Source organism: Lutra lutra, chromosome 2 (assembly GCF_902655055.1).
Source record: "Lutra lutra chromosome 2, mLutLut1.2, whole genome shotgun sequence".
In the NCBI taxonomy this organism is placed as follows: Eukaryota; Metazoa; Chordata; class Mammalia; order Carnivora; family Mustelidae; genus Lutra; species Lutra lutra.
The window spans coordinates 96,869,842-96,893,715 of NC_062279.1; the positions used below are offsets into that span (position 1 = coordinate 96,869,842).

General features: G+C 38.9%; 1 protein-coding gene across 7 annotated transcripts in view; it reads left to right on the top strand.

Annotated features, from left to right (window-relative positions):
• BMPR1B (bone morphogenetic protein receptor type 1B) overlaps positions 1-23,874 on the top strand; it is a 413,050-nt gene that overhangs the window by 383,668 nt on the left and 5,508 nt on the right. For all 7 annotated transcript variants that reach the window (XM_047718021.1, XM_047718020.1, XM_047718022.1 and 4 more), the window contains 6 exons: positions 2,677-2,773; positions 3,816-3,954; positions 7,716-7,908; positions 8,695-8,992; positions 19,494-19,669; positions 23,607-23,737. In XM_047718021.1, coding sequence (XP_047573977.1) covers positions 2,677-2,773; positions 3,816-3,954; positions 7,716-7,908; positions 8,695-8,992; positions 19,494-19,669; positions 23,607-23,737 — 1,034 coding nt within the window. The remainder of the gene's footprint in view (positions 1-2,676; positions 2,774-3,815; positions 3,955-7,715; positions 7,909-8,694; positions 8,993-19,493; positions 19,670-23,606; positions 23,738-23,874) is intronic.

Here is a 23,874-nt window from a genome sequence, read left to right on the forward strand (position 1 = left end):
GGAAGTGCATCCTGAAGTGTTTATGGGTAGGAACATTATATCCATAACTTCAAATGATCTACAAACCATACATATAAATAAATATAAATATGAATGCAAATATATACATATATATGTATATATTTGTATATATATAGACAGACACACAGATACCCATACTGAGAGAGCAAGAGAATTATAAAGCAAACAAGGTAAAATTTTAAAAATGGTAATTCTCTGGGAAGGGCACATTAGAGTTCTTTATCCTCACAGGTTTTCTATAAGACTGAAATTATTTCAACATAATTAAAACATATGTTCACACTGATGGTGAAATAGAAACTATTGTAATCTTTTTTAAAGGATATTTTGACAAAATGTATGAAAAACCTTAAAATGTATATTCTTTGAATAATTATGATTCTAGAAATCTAGATTAAGGAAATAATCACTGACATGTGCAATGATGTACCTTTAAGAGTGTCCACAAAATTTTATATATTACAGCAAGGATGTGTTATAGAAAAATCTTTACAATCTTCTAAATATCTATTATCGGAAGACTCACTTTATAATTAGGATGTGTCTGTGTATATACTATGTGGTCTTTAAAACTCATGTTATGGGAAAAATTTATTGTTTTGGAAAATATTCACAATATTACCAATGAAAATAATCTAGCGAGCAACAGTGTTTTTTTTCCTAAGTTTTTTTTATTGTGGTAAAATACACATACCATAAAATTTACTATCTAAACCACTTTGAAGTGGATAGTCCAGTGGTATTAAATATGTTCATAATGTTATACAGCCATCACCCTCCTCCATCTCCATAGCTCCGTTCATCTTACAACCTGTAACTCTATACCCATTAAACATTAACTCCCCTGAGCTCCTGGCAACGACCATTCTACTTTTTGTCTTTTGATTTTGACTACTCTAAGTATCTCATAGAAGTGGAATCATACACAATATCTGTCCTCTTATTACTGACTTATTTCCCTTGGTATAATGTCCTCAGATTCACCATGTTGTAAAATATGTCAGAATTTACTTCCTTTTTAAGGTTGAATAGTAGTTCGTGCGTGTATATACATATACCATATTTTGCTTATCCGTTCATCTGTCAGTGGACAGTTGGTCTTCCTCCATGTTTTAGCTGTTGTGAATAAATCTTCTATGGACATGAGTGTATGTAAGGCCGCCTTGTGGGATATTATGCTAATAAATTTTTTTTTCTGTTCATTGAAATGATACTGCAAAGGCATAGGTTAAAATGTTGTAATTTTCTTAAATAATGAGATGGTGGCGGTTTTATTGATTTCATTAGTTGGTGCTTTTTAGTTTTTATTCATGGGATATGTAAACTTTTGAGTGAAAAAATATTACATTGGGGCTCGGTGTGTTAAGCCTCTGCCTTCAGCTCAGGTCATGGTCTCTCAGGATCCTTGGATCCAGCCCCGCATCAGGCACTCTGCTCAGCAGGGAGCCTGCTTCCCTCTCTCTCTCTGCCTGCCTCTCTATCTACTTGTGATCTCTCTCTGTCAAATAAATAAATAAAATCTTTTAAAAAAATTGTTACATTGAATAGGATAAGGTCCCCAGCCGAAATGTTTAGGTAGCCATGCACTTAAAAGTATACAGCACTGTTGTAAAATTTCTTATTCATAGTAACTGAAGTCATAAATTAGAGTAATACCTTTAAAAATTAAATAACAGTAATCACTTTCTCAAGGGTATATGGTGCCCATAATAAGAACACTGCTAATTCTGTTACTACATAAGTGCACCTGGTTTTAGGTCAGCTTTCTCAAAATATGTTTCAGAAACTCTTTGCATATAAATCATCTGGAATGATTATAAAAAATAAAATAGAATAAAAATCTCTGAGGCTGAATTCAGCAAATATGCATTTGTATAAAGCTCTCCAAGTTACTCTTATTTATATGAAGCTTGAGAAGTCATGCTGCAAGTAAATCTGATTTGTCAAGAACTGGAGTTAAAGCAACATGAATAATATTTAATAATTTGTTTTATAAAAGGATCACACAATAATTCTTTGAGTAGCACATGCCCATTCTTTTAAAATATGATGCAGTGTATGGAAAAGTTAACTATGTGGTTTTGAAAGGCATCTTTGTTTAAAGCAGTGCACGTCCATATATTCTGTATTCGGCAACCTTTGAGGAACCCTGTTGCTTTGTACCCATCATAAGATGACTGTGTGTGTTTCATGTACAAAGAATATAGATCAGGGTTTTTTGCCCAAACTCATGATATGGAACACTTCAGAAACCACATGAGAAAAACCTGTAAACCCATCAGCTGGATCCGCGATAAAGATGAACCACCTACTTACATTTTGGAGGCCTTGATCCATTTTCATTTGTTCATACTCTGTACTTCTATTCTGTGTCAAGCCTGTTCCTTCCAGAGGGGAAGAAATGCATGCTCTTGAAACAAGAAACAAGTGCCTACATGAATTATGTTTCACACTAGTTGAGCTTCTAATAATTTTGAATATATGTGTATATATTTACTGTGCAATATGTCATATTGTTCTTCTCTGTAGGCAGATTAAAAGGACCTGGGACATCTTGCATATGGGGCTTAGCCAACACTTTTAGGAAAGATTTGCTTCCTAATTTTCAAGTGAAAATATCCTCCGTATTATGGCTCCTTTTCTTTTTAATTTCAGATTTTGTTGACGGACCTATACACCACAAGGCCTTACTTATATCTGTAACCGTCTGTAGTTTGCTATTAGTCCTTATTATTTTATTCTGTTACTTCAGGTAAGTTTCCAATATCTAGATGTAGAATTTTGAGTTTAAAATATCGTCCTCACATGACTGTTCTACTAGTTAACGTTTTTCACCACCACTTTCTTTGACTTAATTAAATCTTAGATTTCCCTGATAATATCAGTGACTATTGATAGATATTTGTCTTAATGAAGCTGTTAATGGATAACTGTCTCATTTCTGCTTCAGACATCAAAGTCACCCAGGTAAATTTCACTCTTAGGGAATTTAGGGTAGTTAAGGAATACAGGATCTAGTTGTTACTAAGGTTTGATTCTGAGTGGAGAAATGGCCATGTTGAACTGAGAATCACTCCAGTAATCCCTTATTTCCCAAGCTAACAATTTCCTCTTAATATGGGAGAATTTTCAACTAATTTATAAATTAGTTATTCAGATAAAATAAACTTGACTATTGAATTTAAGTGACAGTTACGAATTATTTTCATACACCTAAGAACTTATTTTCTATTCTGTGATATATCAAGGACGTTTAAATTTTTACATTTGCTTTTTTTAACACTCATTTATGATACTGTTCTGCAAGTAGGAGTTGATTCAAGTAAATTCATTTCTAATTGGAAGCATAATTATTGACAAAATGTTTCTAAAGTTGAAATTTATTTCATTTATTTATATTATTGCTTTATACATTGCCTGAGATGAGAGAGTTAGCTTTTATGTCTTCTGTAAATCCTAAATATTCATCTTTAATTAAAGACCTTAAAGGGAAAAATTTTAGGGAATGAGTATTGAAGCTATATAGAAATATTTTTGGAATCCTTGCCAGCAAATAGGCCATTGAATGGAGAAGAATTATAGATGGTTGAGATCAAGTAAAAACATGTAGTTGACTTAAAAATAGGTTAGCGAAATAATTATGTTTTGTATTTTAGAAATGATAATGAAGGATAATGAATACTAAAAATTTATCTTCTTTTGTGCTAAAATGAAATCTGCTGTGATTACTGTTTTATCTGCAGTGTTTTACTCCCATTGCTGCATCTTAATTACCTTCTTCTGTGCATCTTTAGGTATAAAAGACAAGAAACCAGACCTCGGTACAGCATCGGGTTAGAGCAAGATGAAACGTACATTCCTCCTGGAGAATCCCTGAGAGACTTAATTGAGCAGTCTCAAAGCTCAGGAAGTGGATCAGGCCTCCCTCTGCTGGTATGAGAAGAACATGTCTCAAATTTAAAGGAAATGCCTTCTGAGAGGAAATGTGGATAACCACAGGGTTTCATTTTACTGAAACGGAGAGGGTAGCGGACAAAGAGGAGCTCTGCGTAGTGGATTAGACATCAGATCTCAGATGCAGGGCTTCCTGATAACATTTTGACATACTGGGGGTAAGGTGATTGTTTTTTAATGTAAGTGTATGGTTAGACATTCTGATAAGGAGCAGATTAGAAAACAGTGAACGTGGGACCATCTCCCCTCTGTTTTCAGTAAGGATAGCATTACCGAACTTTGGCTTGGTGTTTGAAGGCAAAAGTATTGCAATCGACTGGGATCTGAGTATTACTACAGGGGAAGAATACTGCATTTCAGCTGGAGAGCTTATGTTTCAGGGCAAAGTCCTGGCTTTTCCATTCATGAGAGATTTAATTTTCTAATGGTCTGCACTGCCAACCTTGAAGAAAACATAGAACGCATCCAAGGCACTTGTTTTAATGAAAAAAGCATTTGGTTCCTTTATAGTCCATGCAAAAAGATTGATGGGATGGAAAATAACAATTTTAATGGAACTATTTTCCTTCACAAACTCTTAAGATTGATTTTCCTCATCTTTTTTTTTTTTTTTTTTAATTTTCCTCATCTTTATTGTCTGGTTGTGACTTTGGATATCATGTTTACTTGATTGTTTTGGTGACCTTTTATTTTAGTACTAAAAAATTTTTTTTTTTTAATCTCAAGGCAAGAATTATAACTTTATTGAGATAGAAAACCTATATGTATTTAATGTATAGAAGTATGTATTTGGTGTGTGCAGCTGGAAGAGTTTGGGGATAAGTATACATTGATGAAACTATACCCCCAACTTATGCCATGAGCATATCCATAATCTGCAAAAGTTTCCTTCTGCCCTCTTTATTTTTTGTTCTTTTTTTATTTTACATGTAAGAACACATAACGTAAGATCTACTCTTTCAATTTTAAGAATACAACACCCTGCTGCTGTTAATTGTAGGCACTATGCTGTGCAGCAGATCCCTAGGCCTGACCCATCTTGCATAAGTGAAACAATGTTCTCTTTGATTAATATGTCCTCGCTGGGTGATAGGACAGAAGACAAGTAGTGAGGTAGTCATTACGAGCCAACTGATACTATGGAGGATGTAGATTTTTTTTTAATGTAGAAGTTTTTATTATCAAATGTTTTTTTTTATTTAATATATAGCAGATACAATTCTCACATTTAGAAACCTGGATTGTAATTTTTTTAAAAAAGAAAAGTACAAATATGAAAATCCTTTCTAGTATTAACAAATCAGATGTTTATGCTCTATTTGCCAGTGTTTTCCTCCTTAGATGTTACGATAAGTCTCAAACCAAAAGTACACTTTAAATTTCTGAATATAATTTAGTGACACTTTTTATCTTTGAGATAAATTCCTAGTCTTTCAAGCGTTGCCAATTCCATTAGTACGTTCATTAAATTATAAGAAGATATATTATTGCTAGAAAAGAAGCAAATACAAAACTGTTTGTGTTAGGAAATGCTCCATAGATTTAAATAAGCAATGCTTTGTAACATCTGGAAATTAAATATAATATTTCTGTAATAAATGTGGGAAGTTTCCTCTCAAGTCCGCAATTTAACTGCTAGCAGATTGGGCTCTCCTCTGCTTAGTGCTCTTGATGCTTCTGTTCCCCCATTTGGAAAATGGAAATACACTGAACATTTCCTTGTATGGCATGTTTGACTCCTAAATTGTTCCTTACTTCCTTCAGACTAAGTGGCTGAATTGCAGGTCAGCAATGCTTTTTGATTTTTTAATCATTCTTTCTAGAAGATAACATTTAAAAAAAAAAAAAAAGATTTTATCTTTTCCCAAAAAGCTTTCAGTCTGATATTGGTGCTGTTAATGGCTCTGGCAGTGGTTAGTATTACCTCTTGAATTAATAAAATCATCTATTATGCAAATACAGGACCCACCGTCCCTGGTGGACATCTGCAGTAGGCATGCTAATGACCCCCCAAACGGCCTAATTCCCGGAATCTGCTATTTTACCTGGCAAAGGAGACTTACTGGCTGCTGGTCAGCTCACCTTGAGATGAGATTACTGTGGGTTATCTGGGTGGACTCAGTGTAGGTCACATAGTCCTTCAAAGTGTAAAAACAGAAGGAAACACTGCAGCTTTACCTGATGGGAAGCATATCTCTGCGAAGAGTGCATTCCAGTTTTCTGAACAGATCTTCTAAGAGTTCTGTGCTAGGTTCCTTATATATGCTTCCCAAGTTAGGCCAGTTGTCATCAGGATTCAGCCATGTCAGTCATGGAGTTCTTCAGATATTTTGCTGTGAATGCAGATGGGCTGCAGTCGTATGTGAAGGGACATTTGACCTTCAGGCCACTTCCTTGCCTATTTTCTCTCTCCTTGCTCTGCCTCTCTCTCTGTAAGTCTTCACAGTGCTCTTCCAGCTTACCTTTCTCTCCAAATCTAACCTCTTTTTCCTCTACCTGTCCAGTTTATATTCTTGACCTTGGCAAGTAACCATTCCACTTCATCGTTTAATTTTCAACAATTTCTTGCTGTTTCCTTCTTTTCATTTTATCTTCTGTTTCTTTACATATTGCATATAGTGTCCCTTGGCATTCTATAGCTGAGAATTCCAGTATCTGTAATCTGATGGGGTTCAACCTCCCTGGGTTGTTTTTCTTGACTCTCATTTATGGTGGCTGTTTCCTTTTGATTTAAGGAATTTATTCCGTGGGGTCTTCTTTTCCTCTCTCCCTTCCTTCCTTTCCTCCGAGTACTTCCCTCCCTTTCCCTCCCCTCCCCTCCCCTCTTCTCCTCTCCCTCCCCTTCCTAACCCTTTCCTCCCTGCTTTGGGGAATTTCCTGTATTCCTTTGTGAGGTCAATAATTCATTAGTTTTTTATTTCTTATATTTTACCATAATCAAGTTGTGTGGTGGCAAGTGTTCCTTCAAGGTATCTAATGCATCTGGCTGCAGTGGTGGCCAATAAGATTCTCAGGAGAGGATTTGTATTTGTTTTTGCTGAGAGCCATGGTGTGCTACCAACCTCTGGCAAATTTAGTGTCCCTCCATGGTCCCAGCTTCATGCTGAAGCCAGGTTCAGTTTCTTTACTTTTAAGGAGTTCACATCCCAGCGCTGGTGTTCTTCCTCTCCCAGATAGCAACCTAGCTTTTTGTGGGTTCTTAATGCTTACTGTTCCCTGCTCTGACCTCAGCACTTCCCTCCCTCCCTCTCCCCGCCCTCCCCCCTCTATCCTCCCCTTTCTACTGGGAGATTCCCTTTATTTTGGGGGTGTCCAAAAATGCATTACAATTTTGTTTCATTGTATTTCATCCACAATCAAGTGCATTGTGGATGAGTCCCTTCATAGTGTCCCACTGCAGAAGTGGATCTGAAAAGTATTCTATTCGGTCAATGACTGCGAACCCATTCAGGGCTTTCTCCCCCTTCCCCCCGAAATATTATAATAGGTAAGAGGAAATATTTAATGTGGAAGCAATAATTCAAACATTCAGAACCCACAATCAGTTTCAAATACATTTAAAAGGGGGCAACATAAATGAATCAATAAATACAAGTAACGTGTCTATATAAAGAAAAACTACCAGCTAAATATATTTTGCGTGCAGTAATTGTGTCTTCTCTGAAGGAAAAAAAAAGAAGAAGATTAAACAAATCTGTAGTGCTGTGAATACACTAACAGTGTGTTTTGGGATTTAACAGGTCCAAAGGACTATAGCTAAGCAGATTCAGATGGTGAAACAGATTGGAAAAGGTCGCTATGGGGAAGTGTGGATGGGAAAGTGGCGTGGCGAAAAGGTAGCTGTGAAAGTGTTCTTCACCACAGAGGAAGCCAGCTGGTTCCGAGAGACAGAAATATATCAGACAGTGTTGATGAGGCATGAAAACATTCTGGGTGAGTCGGTGCGGCAGTGTTCAGGGTTTCCTCGCTTTCCTCCAGTTTCTGTTCACATCTGCCCATGAACTCATCTGTCTAGACCTGTTATGAAATATATAGACGTTGGCTTCTTGGCCTGAGCCCAAGAACGTCACAAACCTCTAATGGGAGACCTCACAGGAGGAATGACTAAGGCACTTCTGTGAATGATTCGTGGGCTGGAAATGGGCCGTGTTTTTCTTCAGGAACAGGAAATGCAAATGTAACACCAGCATTTCTTAGGGTTTCTTAGGGATTTGAAGGAGCACACAGTTAAATGTTGTGAAAAGTTCTAGAGGTTTTATCTGCAGGGTTTATATATAGCCAGAGTTTATATATGGAGAACTGAGTTTAAAAAAAAAAAAAAAAAAACAAAACTCTCAAGTTAGCAATGATGTAGCTGAATCATTCAAGTAGAAAGCGTGTGTGCCCCGACTCAAGACCCTGTTTTGTAAACAGTGTCTTATGTATAACTACAATGCCTGAGCTATTTACTGTGACCATAAAAATAACTTAAATATCAACTACCGACCAGGAAGGGATCATGTTTTCAGGTACAGATTCTTAATGCTTTCTCCCTCTACTGTTTTGATTGCCTTTAATTGGTTTTAATAACTCAGTACTGTCATGGGCATAATCGTAAAGCCAAATGAAATGCCCAACAGAGATACCTGTGACAAAGAATGATGTTTGGGGGTATGAATTATCCTTGATATTGTTCAGAACATGCTTGGGTTCAAACCTTTTTGTCTTTCTTCCTTTTAGGGTTCATTGCTGCAGATATCAAAGGGACAGGGTCCTGGACCCAGTTGTACCTAATCACAGACTATCATGAAAACGGTTCCCTCTATGATTACCTGAAGTCCACCACCCTCGATACAAAATCGATGCTGAAGTTAGCCTATTCTTCCGTCAGTGGCCTGTGTCACTTACACACAGAAATCTTTAGCACCCAAGGCAAACCGGCAATCGCCCACCGAGACCTGAAAAGTAAGAACATCCTGGTGAAGAAAAATGGAACTTGTTGTATAGCTGACCTGGGCCTGGCTGTTAAATTTATTAGGTTAGTACCAAAGTGAACAAATATACTTTGTGTGATCCTATCACTTTTTTACAGCTCATGCATTCTGGAGTGCAGTGCTTCTAGGGTATTTAGTAGAGAAGGAGTTTTATTAATGGTGACATTTCTTGGGAGGGAAAAAGAAACGTTTATTTGAAGGAACATATATTTGTGTTCTGTGGTGTCTGCGCTCATCAGTGACCTGGCTTTCAGAGTTTGCATTTGGTTTGCTGCTCTCATTCAGCTCTTTAGAAAAGAGGTCCCTCGTGTCTGGGGTGATTTGGCGAGGCTTCTGCTTAGCATTTGTAAGTAGGAAAAGGTTTTAGTATAGATCTACGTGTTATATAGTGACAAAGGCAGGTTTTTTTTTTTTACATGATATAAAAAAAGTTAACTTGCATAGATATTCTGAGAAACTAACAAACCGCACACTCAGCGTTCGGCACTGCTATACTGTGACTTACACAGCGAATATGACACCGGGACACATACACCAGCGTATGTCACAAAACAGTGATTTCAGACCCTGGGTTGCTGGGAGTGACAGCAGTAGCTTCTACAGAATGGGGAGGGGGACTTCCCGGTGGGTTCGGCTCTTTTTTGCCCACCCTCCTTCTGAAGGGAGCAGCCCATTCTATCTTGCAGAGGACTTAATTAGAAGAAATGATTCCTATGCTTTGAAGGCAAAACAAAGAGTTTGCAAACTACTGGCATAGAGGGATCATCCTATAACTGCCTTTTTAAAAACTCAATCTAGGCTTAGCCTTTATTAAATTGCTGCATCCTCTTCTGGTTTTTTTTTTTTTTTTTAATCCCAAAGAAGACTTGATAAATATGGAGAAGAGCACAGAGGATAAGCCATGGAGATGATTAAACATTTGGAAAATAAAACTCATGAGGAAGGACTAATGGATTGGTATTTTTACCCAGAGGTGAAGATCGAGGTGTGATTTAATAACAGGCCCCAAATATAGGAAGGCCTTCACCATTTAAAGGATGGTAAATTAGATATTCTCATCTTTAAAATCAAATGATCTGGATTATAGATTTCACTTAGAAATAAGAACCTCCTGTCAATAAGATGAATAAATCCTCTCTCTCTCTCTCTCATGAATTCTTTTTTCTGACTTATAGCCTTTTTCAAGTCTCCTCTACAAAAAAAAAAAAAAATTCCCATGATTCTTCTCACATAACAAGCCTCTCTTCTGTCCTCCCATGTTAAATTTCTTGAGAGTTCCAAAGAGTAATCAGCTTTCACAATCCAGTAATTCATAATATCTTGTGATTTTGTGTCTTCTGCTCCCATCTCTCCTGAGCTGCTTTTTTTGAGGGATACCATTGGTCTTTGTCACCAGGAACCTTTCTTTTTGTCATTCCACCTTCCGCAGAGCACAAACCTTTCTTCCTGCTGTTTTCTTGATGTGCCTTTTTTCCAGGTTCACTTTCTTTCTCTGTGGGTTCTGTTCTCTGTGAACCTTTTATATATTTCCCTACTGCTAGATTTCCTGCTGGGTCTGCTTTTTCTTTCTTGCTCCCAGTTTTGGTTGATCCATTCTAAATTGTGAGGTGCCTGATATTTCCTTTGTTCCTTAAGATTTTGGTTTGCTCAGCTGAATGAATTCTGTGTCTGTGACATTCCCATTTGAACTTCGTTCAGTTTGGGTCCTCAGTTGTTTTTCTAGATTCTGAAGTAAAGCGTTTTGTTGTTACCTGCTCTTTGTTTTTCCTGTTTCATTTCCCGCCCCCCATCATGCTGCCGGATTTATCTTCTTGAAATGTAATTTTGGATGGCAAGATAATTTGATAGTTTCCTATAGCTTGGGGTTCAAATATAGTTTATAGTCTAAACACACCTTGAAGTGTGTTTAACATGCTTTTAACATTACATGAATACCCAGCATTTCTTCTTCTGTTTAGGTAAACTACTATTTATCATCACAGTTTCTTCCTTTGGGATACCTCCTATTGTTCCCTTCCAAGTCTGAATTTTAGTTGGCCTTCTGCCCTCCCCTGTGATCCTGGGCACACTGTCATGATCTTTCTCACTCTCTTGTCCAGTAATCATTGCCTACGTCTCTGTCATTCCCAATGAAGACTAAGTTCCATGAAGGTGGATACCATGTTTTTTTCTCAAATTTACATCCCTAGTGCCTTTCCTTGGTGCCCATTATTTAGGCGTTGCTTCAAAATTATGTATAATGGACAGATAAATGATTCCTCGTGAATTACAGGATGAAGAAAGAAAAAGCATCTTTTCTTAGCTCCAGAGGTTCTATGCAGTCTGGATTAAACCTACCTTCCTAGTTTTATATCTTGTAAACCCTCCAACTTACATGCTTTCTTTTGCAAAACTGAAGTATTTGTGTTTCTCCATATGAATTCCTTGTTTGCTACTGCCTTGCATTTGATTGAACAGTCTATAGTTTGGAATTCCCTTGCTTCTCCTTGTACCCTAATCCAGTCTCAAAGCTGCCTTTGGTCCCTTTACCCACCCCCCAGCTAGGAATAATGACATCAACTTCTCTACTCCTGCAATAATTTCCTGGCCCTTGTCTGCCTGATAGTGTAAGTATTTAGTGCAAGCCTCCTCTTGCCTAGTCATCCTTGGACATCTTGAGAGCGAGGTCCAGGCCAGATTAATTAATGTATTTCCCATTTGACATGACATAGTGAACTATCCGTAAAAGGTATTTCCACATTGTTTTGAATCGATACATCTTGGCAATATCAAAGTAAATGAGAACTTTCCTTCTCTATAGACCTTAAAACAAGCAAGGAAGTGAGTGTTATATTTCTGAAACTCAGCTCTGCTGAATGTAAGGAGAATGAACGTAATGACCTCTCAAATTTCATGCAAACCCTGATTCTAGGAAGTGGAGGGGAATTTTTTAAGGGATAATTCAGAGATATGTTTGGCATATATTGACCATATATCAAGAGAGCAAAGCTTGAGGATACTGTCTCGGATGGGAAACTGTGGCTGTTGGAGGCACAGACCTCATATGGCTAGAGAGTAGCTGTGGGGCCACTTACTGTTCTGGGCCTCAGTTTCCTTCTGTTAAATGGAGGTTGCCTTTGATAAGTTCAGAGGCCCTTTTCACATTTTATTTTCTGTGTTTCAAAGGAACTCTGCTCTTTTCGATGTTTGAGCCTTGCTTTTACACCTTGCCTTTTATGTTTCTTTGGTTTTCGTTCTTTTCCTGATTTTCCTGTTTGAGGGCACTGCACACACAGAGATAGTTAGAGATCTGATTACAGGTGGGGTCAAAACTAACCCAGTGTGGAGTTCTCAGACTTTATAAGTGAACTTCCTGTGAGAATTGAATCTTTACCATGGTCTATACATGGTAAGTGTTCTCTCAGGCTTTTAAGTAATTTCTGGGAGGTTTCCAGGGAAGTTGAGAGCCACAGGGAGAGCAGACTATACTTTAGAGATTTCCTGCTTATGTAATTTTTTTTAAATCCCGTATGCATTTTTTCATGCACTGTCTCGAAAATGATGTAAGTGGTGATGTATTTCCTGCCCAACAGAGATTTAGTCCTGGTGATGCTGTAGCAGACATCATTCTAACCCCAGATCTCTCTGGGGAGGAGAACAGTGACCCGTGAAATCCCTTAAAGGAACTCAGAGATCTTTTTACTTTGGAGGATCAAGCAGCCCCACTGGTTCTCCAGTGTCAGAATCATATCTTCTTATGGGGAACATAAGTCCTGGTTTAGGGCTTCTCCAACACAGATCTCGCAGCTGATGATTGGTTGTCCAACCTGGTTCAGGTTGTCCAAAAGGTGAGGAGGTGGGGTGGCCCAGCCCAGAGGGCAGAGCATTTCTCCAGCGTCTTTGTCAGGCCCTGACTACTAGCCGTGCTTCCCCTTTGCGTACCTAGTGGCATTTTCAAAAAGTGACACGCCTAAAGACTCTCCAGAGGCCGAGGACTAAACGAATTAGTGCCTGGGTCAGCACGTTCAGTCAAGATTTCTGCAGCCCTATGCACTTTCTTTTGAAGGGTCTTTAGTTCTAGAGTTCTGTTTTGCAGAAATCATTGAAGCATTGAGTCCTTTCGAAAGTGCAGCAGAAAACTCTGCTCACTGGTTAGCATCTGACTGGGCAGAGTGGAGGGCAGCCAATCAGCCACTTACCAGATGCTCCAAGAAACACCAGGAGGTGCGCACAGCCCCTTCTTCTGGAGGCTCATGACAGTCTCTCATGGTTGCTCAGTCTGCTTAGGAGAAGGTTCTGTAGTCTCTGGTGTATTTCATGGGGAGTTAATTTCAGAGCTCAGTTTCAAGCCTGGAACCAACCAGTGGCGTCCTCACCTGTCTTCTGTCCCCTGCCCTTCTTCCATTGTTCTTTAAAGCTCAGTTCTTTTTTCTTTCTTTTTTTTTTTTTTAAAGATTTTATTTATTTATTTATTTGACAGAGAGAGACCACAAGTAGGCAGAGAGGCAGGCAGAGAGAGAGGAGGAAGCAGGCTCCCCGAAGAGCAGAGAGCCCGATGTTGGGCTTGATCCCAGGACCCTGGGACCATGACCTGAGCCCAAGGCAGAGGCTTTAACCCACTGAGCCACCCAGGCGCCCCTCAGTTCTTATTTTTTAAAAAGCTTTGTAGCTTATTAAAGGTGTACAATGTTTGCTTCTCTTCTTTCTCTATTACCTTTTACCTTCTCCCTCTTTCCCCCTTTTTTCTCTCCCTTTCAGACAACCAGCAACACCCAGCAGAAGACCACCCATATGTGTGCCAAGGCTCAACGAGGTAGAGCTGCCTCGTTTGGAGCTAACACCTCGATTCCCCAGCTGGTCACTCATGGCCACGGTGGGCTCAACGTGTGACTTTCATGCAACTCTCCCTGCAGCTGATGGTCCAGTGGGAAAGTGCGCTGTCCTCAGCCAGTGGCTTTCTCCTTTACATAATCCTTCTTGCAAGAATTCCTGCTATGCATTTATACTTAGGAGGTTTAACTGACATGAAAAATTTAATTCAAAACAAAGTTAAGACAAAGACTCTATTTTTTAAAAATCTATTTTATTTTTATTTTTAAAAATCTATTTTTAAAAATCCACTTTATTATATTCTACCACCAAAATAGAGAACTTCTGCCTGACCTTCCTCTGGTGCATCATGGTTGAGAGCACGAGACACACCTTGTTCCCCAGTCTCGTGCTTTTTGCCCATGTTCTTTCTCCAGGCCCCACAGGCTCCTGGCTGGAAGCTCTACTTTCAGCCTTTCTGGATTCATAGGAGCTCTGCGGTTCCCTCTGTTGGTTACTTTAACACCTGCGAAGCACACGTGCCACTCTGGGCACCAGGGCCAGACTCAGGCGGACACTGCCGGAAGCCCACCTGAGTGTACACGGTAGGTAGGGAGTTGCACTGTCTATAGACAATAAAACCAATTAAAATGATAACCGTGTGCCCAAGTTCTAAACCGTGTCAGTGACAACATCAGTCTCCCAGCAGGTCCCATCGCTTCCACTGTCCCCTACTTTTTAAGCCTTCCTTGTCACCTTCAGAGGACACCTTCAAAGTCTTAGTTTTGTATCATTTAATTTCCTTCTCTTCTTCTCTTTTCTGGCTGTCACTGTCTCACACCGTCTGTCTTCCTTGCCGCCCTCCCCCTTCCTAGAGCACTTGCCTTGAGAACTCTCACTCACTTTGTGTCCCCGCGGGAGGAGAAGAGCCACTCACGTGTATGGTGCGTGTACACTTGAAGACCCTTTGTTCATGGCTGTTGACTTCCCACATCACCATGCTGGCATTTTCTTCATCATCCGAGGGACTTTGGTCAGAAATACGAAGTTTGTTTTCATACCTCTTTATGGAATCCTAGCTGAGGGCACCCTGCATTTTGAGATTCAAATAATATTGCCCTTTATCACCCCTAATCCTACCTACTCCAGTAGGGAACTCCGTGTCACTCACAGCCTCTTGGGATTCTAAGGAGCCGTGTTCCTCTCGTCCTTCCATCTTCGGTCTCTGTCGTGCCTTTTCCATGTGGTGTAGTTGCTGATGCTTCTCTTCCACAAATACCATCAACGCAAGGTTGAAGAGAGTTTTACTTGGCTATGGTTAGCCATAAAATTCATGCTACTGGAACATTTTTCAGACTTTTGCTTTCTACAGGAGCTTAACATCTTGTCATGACCCTAAGCCAGAAGGGAGAACCCATTTTCTCCTTAATTGGTTTGCCTTATTCCCTGATTCTTCCAAATGACTGTTTTTTACTCAGAAAATTATAGGTATTTTTATTTTTTATTTATTCCTGCCCCAGCCCATTGTCTCTAAAGTTCATAAAGAAAAACACTTTAAAGTTCATAAAGAAAAAATACAAGATTCTAAATCATTTTTTTTTCCTGATGAGGAGTGTGCCTGACATCACTTCATTTAGTTTACTTTGTTCAGATTATATTTTTATGTTTTTCCAGTTCTATGGAAATCTTTATTATACTGCTACTCATGTTAACAGGGACAAAAGCCATATGGGATTTAGTGGAAGTGTTAATTATAAAAGTATATGTGGACAAAAATACCTATCCCCGTGGTACTCTAAACTCAGTTTTTCTGTCTTTAGCCCTTTGCACATATATTTCTAACCCTTCTCCAAGGGAAGGGAGGAGAGAGATCATGTTTCTTCCGTGGTGAATGTGACATCCATGCTTTTGATGGACTATTTTCAGTTATCCTTGGTAGAAACCCATCTTCTCTGTACTTTCCTCCACTTTCTTTAGATGTCTTTTGCTCTTCAGAGCCTTATGCCACCAACCTATCTATCCCTTAACTCTTGAAATGTACATTTTTCTTGTTCCTGATCCTGCTGAGTTCTTATTTATAATATCTTAAATGAAATATATGTACATAAAAATATAACAAATAGTAAGGCACTCATATAACAATTATAATGTGGACAAAGTCAAGAATTTGCCTTATTTTTATCTAGTCTTCTTTGTGTTGAAGATAGCCCTTTGCATTCTCCCTATTTTATTCCCCTTTATCAGTCCCAGAAGTAGCCAGTATCCTGAGGTTGATACTCATTTTTGCTCTGTGTGATTCTATGATTCGACCACATGGATGTGTAGCCTCCCCAGCACCAAGGGTTATTTGTGCGCTTGGAGTTCCTTTCTCTTGACTCTGCCCTCCTTGTGCAATATCCATCTTTTCTAAGGAACCTTGTTTCTCTCTCCTCCCGCCCTTTCATGGACAAGAAAGCAAGGAAAAGCTGAAGGCGCCCTGTCCTTTCCTGCTTTCTTTTTCCTCCTCGCTCCTTTCCTTCGGTTACTTTATACCTTCTTCTTATGTGCCCTGCACCATCAGACTCTTACAGCCTCTTTTTCTCCCTTTGTTCTTGGTGCCCCAGCATTTAATATCTCTGGCTTCTATTTTTGCTCTTGAAGATTAACAAGCTTAGTTTTTCTCTGCCCTAATTTGGGAACAGGTAAGATAATGTTACAGAGAACCTGAGAGAGAAATGCAGTTTAATTACTTTCCAGTATAGAAACACTCCTGAGAGAAGGAGGGATGGAGCTGTACGTCTTGGAGGCTCTGACCCTTCATAACATTAGATATGAATTACTTATAATTAACATGTTTGTCATTTAAATGTAGAGCTAAAGGCATTTGCCATTAGGCTCATAGTAATCTTTTACAAAATTGACTTAAAATTCTATTTATCATTTTACCTATTGGTAATGTCTCATTTTATGGTCTACCTACAAAAGAGATTTTTATATTTCTTTCCCAAGTATTCATAGCAAAGTTTACTGCAAACAAAACTTTTCTTTCTTTCACTGAGAATATATTATTTGCCTACTATGTGCAAGCACATTATACATGGAGATGGATTGAGATGATACCTTTTCGGGCTGTAACAGATGATTATACCAGATATTCAGGCTTTAAGGAGTTTACACTTTTAGGTGGGAAGATGGATATTTATTCACATACCACTAAGGCAACACCAAGGGTGGGGAGAAGAAGGTAGAGGAGAGACAGTAGTGCCAAGCTTCATGGACTGTATAGGAAACTGCTTTTTGGGAATCTGACAAACCAGCAAAATCCTTGATTGTGTATTTGTTCAGTGTTTGAAGGAATGAGAGTTTAGGGATGAACTCTGTCTAGTCTGGCCATCACAGACCTTATTCTATCATAGATAACAATTACCGTTCTGTTTCCAATAGATGTTTCCATGTCACACATTCTATTAGCCCTTCCTGACCTTCCAAATCCAAATAAAGCCCAAAGGATCTAAGAGTAAGAATGGGAAGGAATCACCTAAAATCTTTATCAGCTGTGGTCAGAGTGTATCTTTGGCCTAAATACACTCTTATAGGGCACATGCTAAGACTATTCATGGTTTCCTTTCCCAGTCTATGTTCTGGAATATAATATAGGCCCTTTACCAGTTTCTTTCCATCGGCAAGACCCCATATTTGTTCCTTGGCATGGAACCCAGATTTCTGTACCCATGCCCCCTGCTGTCTTCCTCTGATGATTCAGAGTTACAAATTATGACACATGAATGAAATGCCTACTATGTGTTCACAGAAGAGATGTAAGTATAATTAAAGATGGAATTTTTGTGGCATCTTTTAAATCTGATATTTTCCATTTTATCATGAAGATATTTCTTGGGTCATTTTCTTTCCTTATCATTTACTATTTAGGTACACAAATGACATTTTTCTGTTATATTGTACTGGTAAATACTAGGAATTCACATTTTTCTAGAAAATGAGCCTCTTAGAGCCCAGAACATTAAGACCTACATTTATAAATTAAGGCTTATTTATTTATTTTCCTTTTAAAAAAACGTACACTTTAAGTTTTATTTAAAAAACAAAATAACCAACCAACCAAACAAAAAAGGCTTCTTCTGAGTAGTTGCCCCTGGAAGATCCCGAGGAGCCTAATAAGAATACTGGGGGCCCGTCTGTTGTAATGGCTTTATATTGAAGATTTTAGCTGGAAATGAATTTAAAATTGTTCTAAGAATGAAGCTTTCTACGTTTTAGTAAATGTTAACAGTTTGGAGATCTGCAGAGAGACATCTGCCATCCTTTAAATTTTCCAAAGTGACATATGTATTTTATGCTTCAGAAACTAGAAATCGAGGCAATAAGATCAAACCCAGAGATTCTTTCCAAAAGCCACTAGTGTTTAGGAAAGTTTGGTATCGCCTGTGGCACAGCCTGATAACTGTGATATTTGCTATATGTAATTTCCTCATTGAGTAAAAACAAACAAACAAACAGAAGCCATGTAAATGCATGAGAGTCAGTGGAGTGTGATGAAAAGAAAAAAAAATTCTCAAGAATCAGGAGATAACAAGATTTATCCACAACTGCCCACAAACTTTGGTTGATAATGACTTTTTGGTCCCTTTTCTTTTTCTGTTTTTCTTTCTTTCTTTTTTCTTTCTTTCTTTTTTTTAAAGATTATTTATTTATTTATATGACAGAGAGATTGAGAGAGAGAGAGAGAGAGAGATCACAGAGGGAGATGGAGAAGCCTCCACACCAAGCAGGGAGCCTGATGCGGGGCTCCATCCCAGGACCCTAAGATCATGACCTGAGCCAAAGGCAGACACTTAACCAACAGAGCCACCCAGGCATCCCAACTTTTTGTCCCTTTTCTGTCTGATAGCTTCTACCTCAAAACTGGGGTTTATTGCTCTTCTTAGTTCCACTGATTTCTACTGATGTAGTGTCAGTGACGCCTCTGATATGGGCTTCACACTGTCCTGGCTGCGAGATTACACATCTCGTCTTGTTTCATCATCAGCTGACCGAGAGACCTCAGTTCCCCGCTTGAGTCATCTCCTGCAGAGCTCTAGCTCCTGCTCCACTGGGATGAGTTGGTGGTGCCCAGGGCCATCCTGCAGATCGGGGTCCACCCCAGATGGGGGAAACGATAAGAAGTGGGTCGGGCTTTAAAACTTTGTTGGAGCTGCTGGTTTTATATTCAGTTATTCCTTTCCTCCTTTTATTAAAAAATACGTGTTATCTGGTTGATGAAATAATGGTGACCATAGAAAGCTTTGTCATGGATCCTGCTTATCAGAGTAAAACAGTTCCAGGTCGTTGTTGGCTCTCTTCCCCCTTTAGATGTTTGTACCTCTAAAAACCTTGCAACACTTGGTTTAAAAAATACTGTCTCAAACAAACCACCTCGGTATGTACTTATGCCACTTTGAAGAGCCATGCTACGAAAATAGGAAGGGGGAGATGATACTTTGTAGACATTTACTATATACTTAGCAATTATTTCAAGTTTATACTTGATGCCGATGCAAACTTGTATGCTGCAGCTTCCCTTTGATTGCCCTCTTCACTGGGTTTTTACCTGTGAATATCTAATACAACTCTCGGCAAGAAATATTTTTCAGGGAAATGTTATTCCCCGAAAAGATATCCCTTCACCTTTGCCTGAAAGCCTGGTTCAGGAATCACTTTGATTTGTCATGTGTTGGTCCTTTTCAGCGCTGATAGTGCTTTGCTTTACTTTTTCCTCAGTGATACGAATGAAGTTGATATCCCACCCAACACCCGAGTTGGCACCAAACGCTACATGCCTCCCGAAGTGTTGGATGAGAGCTTAAATAGAAATCACTTTCAGTCTTACATTATGGCCGACATGTACAGTTTTGGACTCATCCTTTGGGAGGTTGCTAGGAGATGTGTATCAGGAGGTAAGTAACAGTGATGCTGTTGCACCTGCTAGAGATCCTTGCTTTCTGATCAGAAATCAGAGTTATCATATTGTCCCCAAATCTGATTTTCTTTTATTTTCCACCTTATTTCTGTCAGTGCAGTCACAATCCTCCCAGGAAATGATATTTAACCTCTTAGAATTCTATTTGACCCCCTCTTTCCTGCTTCTCACCAACAAGCCAGCTTTAGAAAAAAAGTTAGGATTTTAAATGCTTTCCTGCTTCTCACCAACCTGTTGGGGCCCATCCCCAGCTCCAGTGCCGCATCCCCTATGGCTTCCTCTCTGCAGATGAAGGTAGAGACAGAGATGTGGGGTGAGATACCCCTTCTTTACCCCTCCCCCCACTTGACTTTCTTTTTCTTTTTTTTTTTTTTAAAGATTTATTTATTTATTTATTTGAGAAACAGAGATCACAAGTAGGCAGAGAGAGAAGGGGGGAAGCAGGCTCCCTGCTGAGCAAAGAGCCCGATGCGGGACTCGATCCCAGGACCCTGAGATCATGACCTGAGCTGAAGGCAGAGGCTTAACCCTCTGAGCCACCCAGGTGCCCCCCCACTTGACTTTCTATAGTTCTTCTTCATAAAGCAATTTGAAAACATCAGTTTTTATCAAAAGGAAATTAAAGCATAAGGATGTTACTACTGGTCATGATAATTTTTCTGCAAACAAGGATTCCCTAGTAAGATGATATCATAGAAGATATTATTAAATATTCGGAGGCATTATTATTGTTTGCTGTATTTAGTTTACTGCGGTGTCATCTGCCTTTAAATAGATTCCAACACTTTTTAGGTGAGAAGCTGAATCTTCAGCTCTTCAGTGACAAGTATCCTGTTGACAGTCATACTCATGGCCGGGCTTGGTTAGAGACCATGCTACTGCTGCTGCTGCCTCTCATGGCCAGTTTAAACTCACTTTTGTGAGACCTTGAGCTTGCCCGAGGTTCTGAAAGTCTAGTGAACACTTAACTGGTACTGGAATTCACTCTTGGACCTGCCACTGACAAGTGACTCAGCTTTGTTTCCGTTCTTTCATCTTAAGAAGGAAGTGAATTAAAAAGAATTAAAACTGCCTGGTATATAAATAGCATTCAGTATCTCTTAGCTCTTAATATTTTGCTTTTGGTTGGTAGAGGCTTAACTTATATTTAGATTCATATTTAGGGCCGCCTGGGTGGCTCAGTTAAGTGCCTGCCTTCGGTTCGGGTCATGATCCCAGGGTTCTGGGGTTGAGCCCCGCATCAGGCTCCCTGCTTTGCAGGGAGCCTGCTTCTCCCTCTCCCATTACCCCCGGCTTGTGTTCCCTCTTTCACTGTGTCTCTGTCAAATAAATAAATAAAATCTTTAAAAAAAAATAGATTCAGACTTAAATAGAGAGGAGAGACGGTTAATCACCAGGCACTTATACTTTGGGAGACAGATCGTGATGTAGTGACACAATGCCTTCTAATCACTTGGGAGCTCTGAGCCTATTCTGAGCTTAATTTAAAATAGAACACATTTCCTCTCAAGTGAGAGAACTCCAAAATGAAAGTTAACATGGGAAATGTTTCCTAACCAGATAGTGAGTAAATCTCCCGTCTTCTCTGAAGAAGGAAAGAGCTAACGAAAATATAAGTTAACTAATTGTCTATGCCTTGCCTCATGTTTTATAGAGAGTAGATGAGCCTATTTTGGAATAACATACTTACACTCGGGATTGGTTTATAGAAGCTGAAGGAGTAGTAGAGTACAAGATTACTTTCTCATTACACTTTCCTGAACATCTAAAGCAAACAGGGCCACAAGAAACCTGTATCTGGAAGCCTCTGGGTCAGAATACAGAAGAAACGATCCTTTGCTTAAAAACAAGCCAGCCTTAGAAAAAAAGTTTGGATTTTAATTGCTTTGCTGGGTTTGTCTTTGCCTGTGGAGATTTGAGAGGCACCAAGGTGTTGCCTTATCTCTTTATGAGATGGGTTCGTGTTTGTCACAGCTGTTTGATTCTCAGCTCGGCACCATACCAGCTGTGTGGCCTTGGACAATTAGTAAATCCCTCAAAAGCAAGTTTTCTCATCCGGGTAATATGGATAATAATGCTACCTCATAAACATGTGTCGAAGAATTTAGTAAGGTAAATTATACAGCATACTTGCTGATACGTGGTATAGACCATATTCGCCTGGTAGGCTTCTAACAAGCAGGTTTGTCTCCTCTTTCCAGAAAGGCAAAACACACAAAATTCTATTCTCTAACACTTTCCTTTATGAAGATGTTGGAAGCTATAGGCTTGTCTCTCTAGTCTAGGTACTTTTGGGTGAAGTAGATTTTGGATGTAGGTCTTCTAAACTTGGGAAGAAAAAGAGAATTCTTGAGGTGTCAGTCACCCTTAAGTGGCAGCCCATATGGAAATTTTGATAATTGCATAATAAGGAGAAAGAAATAAGGCCTGTAGTTCAAAGACAGACTTCGATTAATTCATAAATTCATGTGGTTCACTGTGTCTGTGGTGGTATGTACACTTACCCCACTGTGGGGTATCCGTCCAGCTGGGCACTGGCACCAGTGCTAGGCACTGAGGGAGACATGAGAGGAGTCAGATAGATGGTCTTTGCCCTCAAGAGTTTTCCAGAACCATTGTCCTGAGAATTAGAAAGGGAGGAAGAACTCAAGTGAAATAAGCACCCCCCATTCGTTAGGCCTTGTGCTTTTAGTATTTCCTGTAGAATTGAAACATAAGAGAAGGAACCATGAACATAGATACGTATAATCATGCTGTGTGGTCTCAGTGAGGGACAGAATAAATGGTGAGTGGGAATGGTCTGAGGAAGCGTTTGAACCTTCTGGTCCTTTATTGTATGGGTTTGAGTTTGCAGGAAAGGGCATATACTCCAGATTTTGTCCAAGTACACCCCAGCGAGTTTAATGATGAGCTGGATAAAATCTGCCAGCTTGATAGTATCATCTTGTTCCAATAAAAAGCAATGACATTTCTATAATAGATGATTTAGGATAGGGAGGGAAGGTGCTCCAGATACATTGTTCAGAGGGACATCCTTTAAGGACAGAGGCTGCTTATAATTATTGTGGGGAGTTAATCAGATAGGGTTGAAAAGAAGATAAGAGTAGCCTACTTTTCTAAAGGACACAAGGAATAAGATAGAAACTAGATACTAGGAAAAATGAGATGGAATTTGTTACGATAAGGGCCATTTTCCTAAGATGACACAGACTTGAATTCCTTGACCCTTCTTTCAACAATACCGATTTTTTCTGATAGTGATGTATTTTTTTTTTTGTAGAAAGTTTGGTGAAGTACAGAAAATTTAAAGAAGAAAATAATAAAAATCTGACAATCCTTGCACCTAAAAAAAATCATGGTTAATATTTTTAGGTGTGTATAATTTTTAAAATTTTAAATCTGGAAAAATGCATTCTTATGATTAAGCAGAAAGAAAATGTAAATCTCACATTTTGTTCAAGTAGGATACACTGCCAAATGTATTATGAGATTCATAATCTCATATTGCAGTAATAGAAACAGTCACATATTATGCGGTATGAGTTTGGGGTGTGTCTGCCAAATTCGCGTTGAGATTTAATGTAGATTTTTTTAATTTGGCATATAAGACCCTTTAAAAAATTGGAAATAAATTTGAGATGCTTGTTTTACTTAGCTTTGGGAAATTTTAAAAAAACACTTGAAAACCTATAATAATATGTTTCATTAGATTTTCTATTTATATTTTTAATTAGATTAAGTGTCATTCGGGCACATTTTTTTTTTCAAGACTTACTTTGCAGTTTTTTGAGCCTGAACGTGTTTTGAGTACTGATAGGACCTTGCTTTGAGAACAGTCTGTATGTTAGACTTTCATTTCCACTTCCCAGAAGATATTAATAGTAGCAATAATTTAAAAACAACCCATATTCTAGGTATAGTGGAAGAATACCAGCTTCCGTATCATGATCTCGTGCCCAGCGACCCTTCTTATGAGGACATGCGAGAGATTGTTTGCATCAAAAAGCTCCGTCCCTCATTCCCCAACCGGTGGAGCAGTGATGAGGTAAGGCTTGAGGTAACCGTGTGACCACGACAGACTTCTAAACAGACTTTTTACTCTTTTTGCCAAAATTCCAGATACCTATTACAGGAATCCTCCCCCTTTGTTTTGATGGTGTTGGTAATGGTTCTTCTCCACAG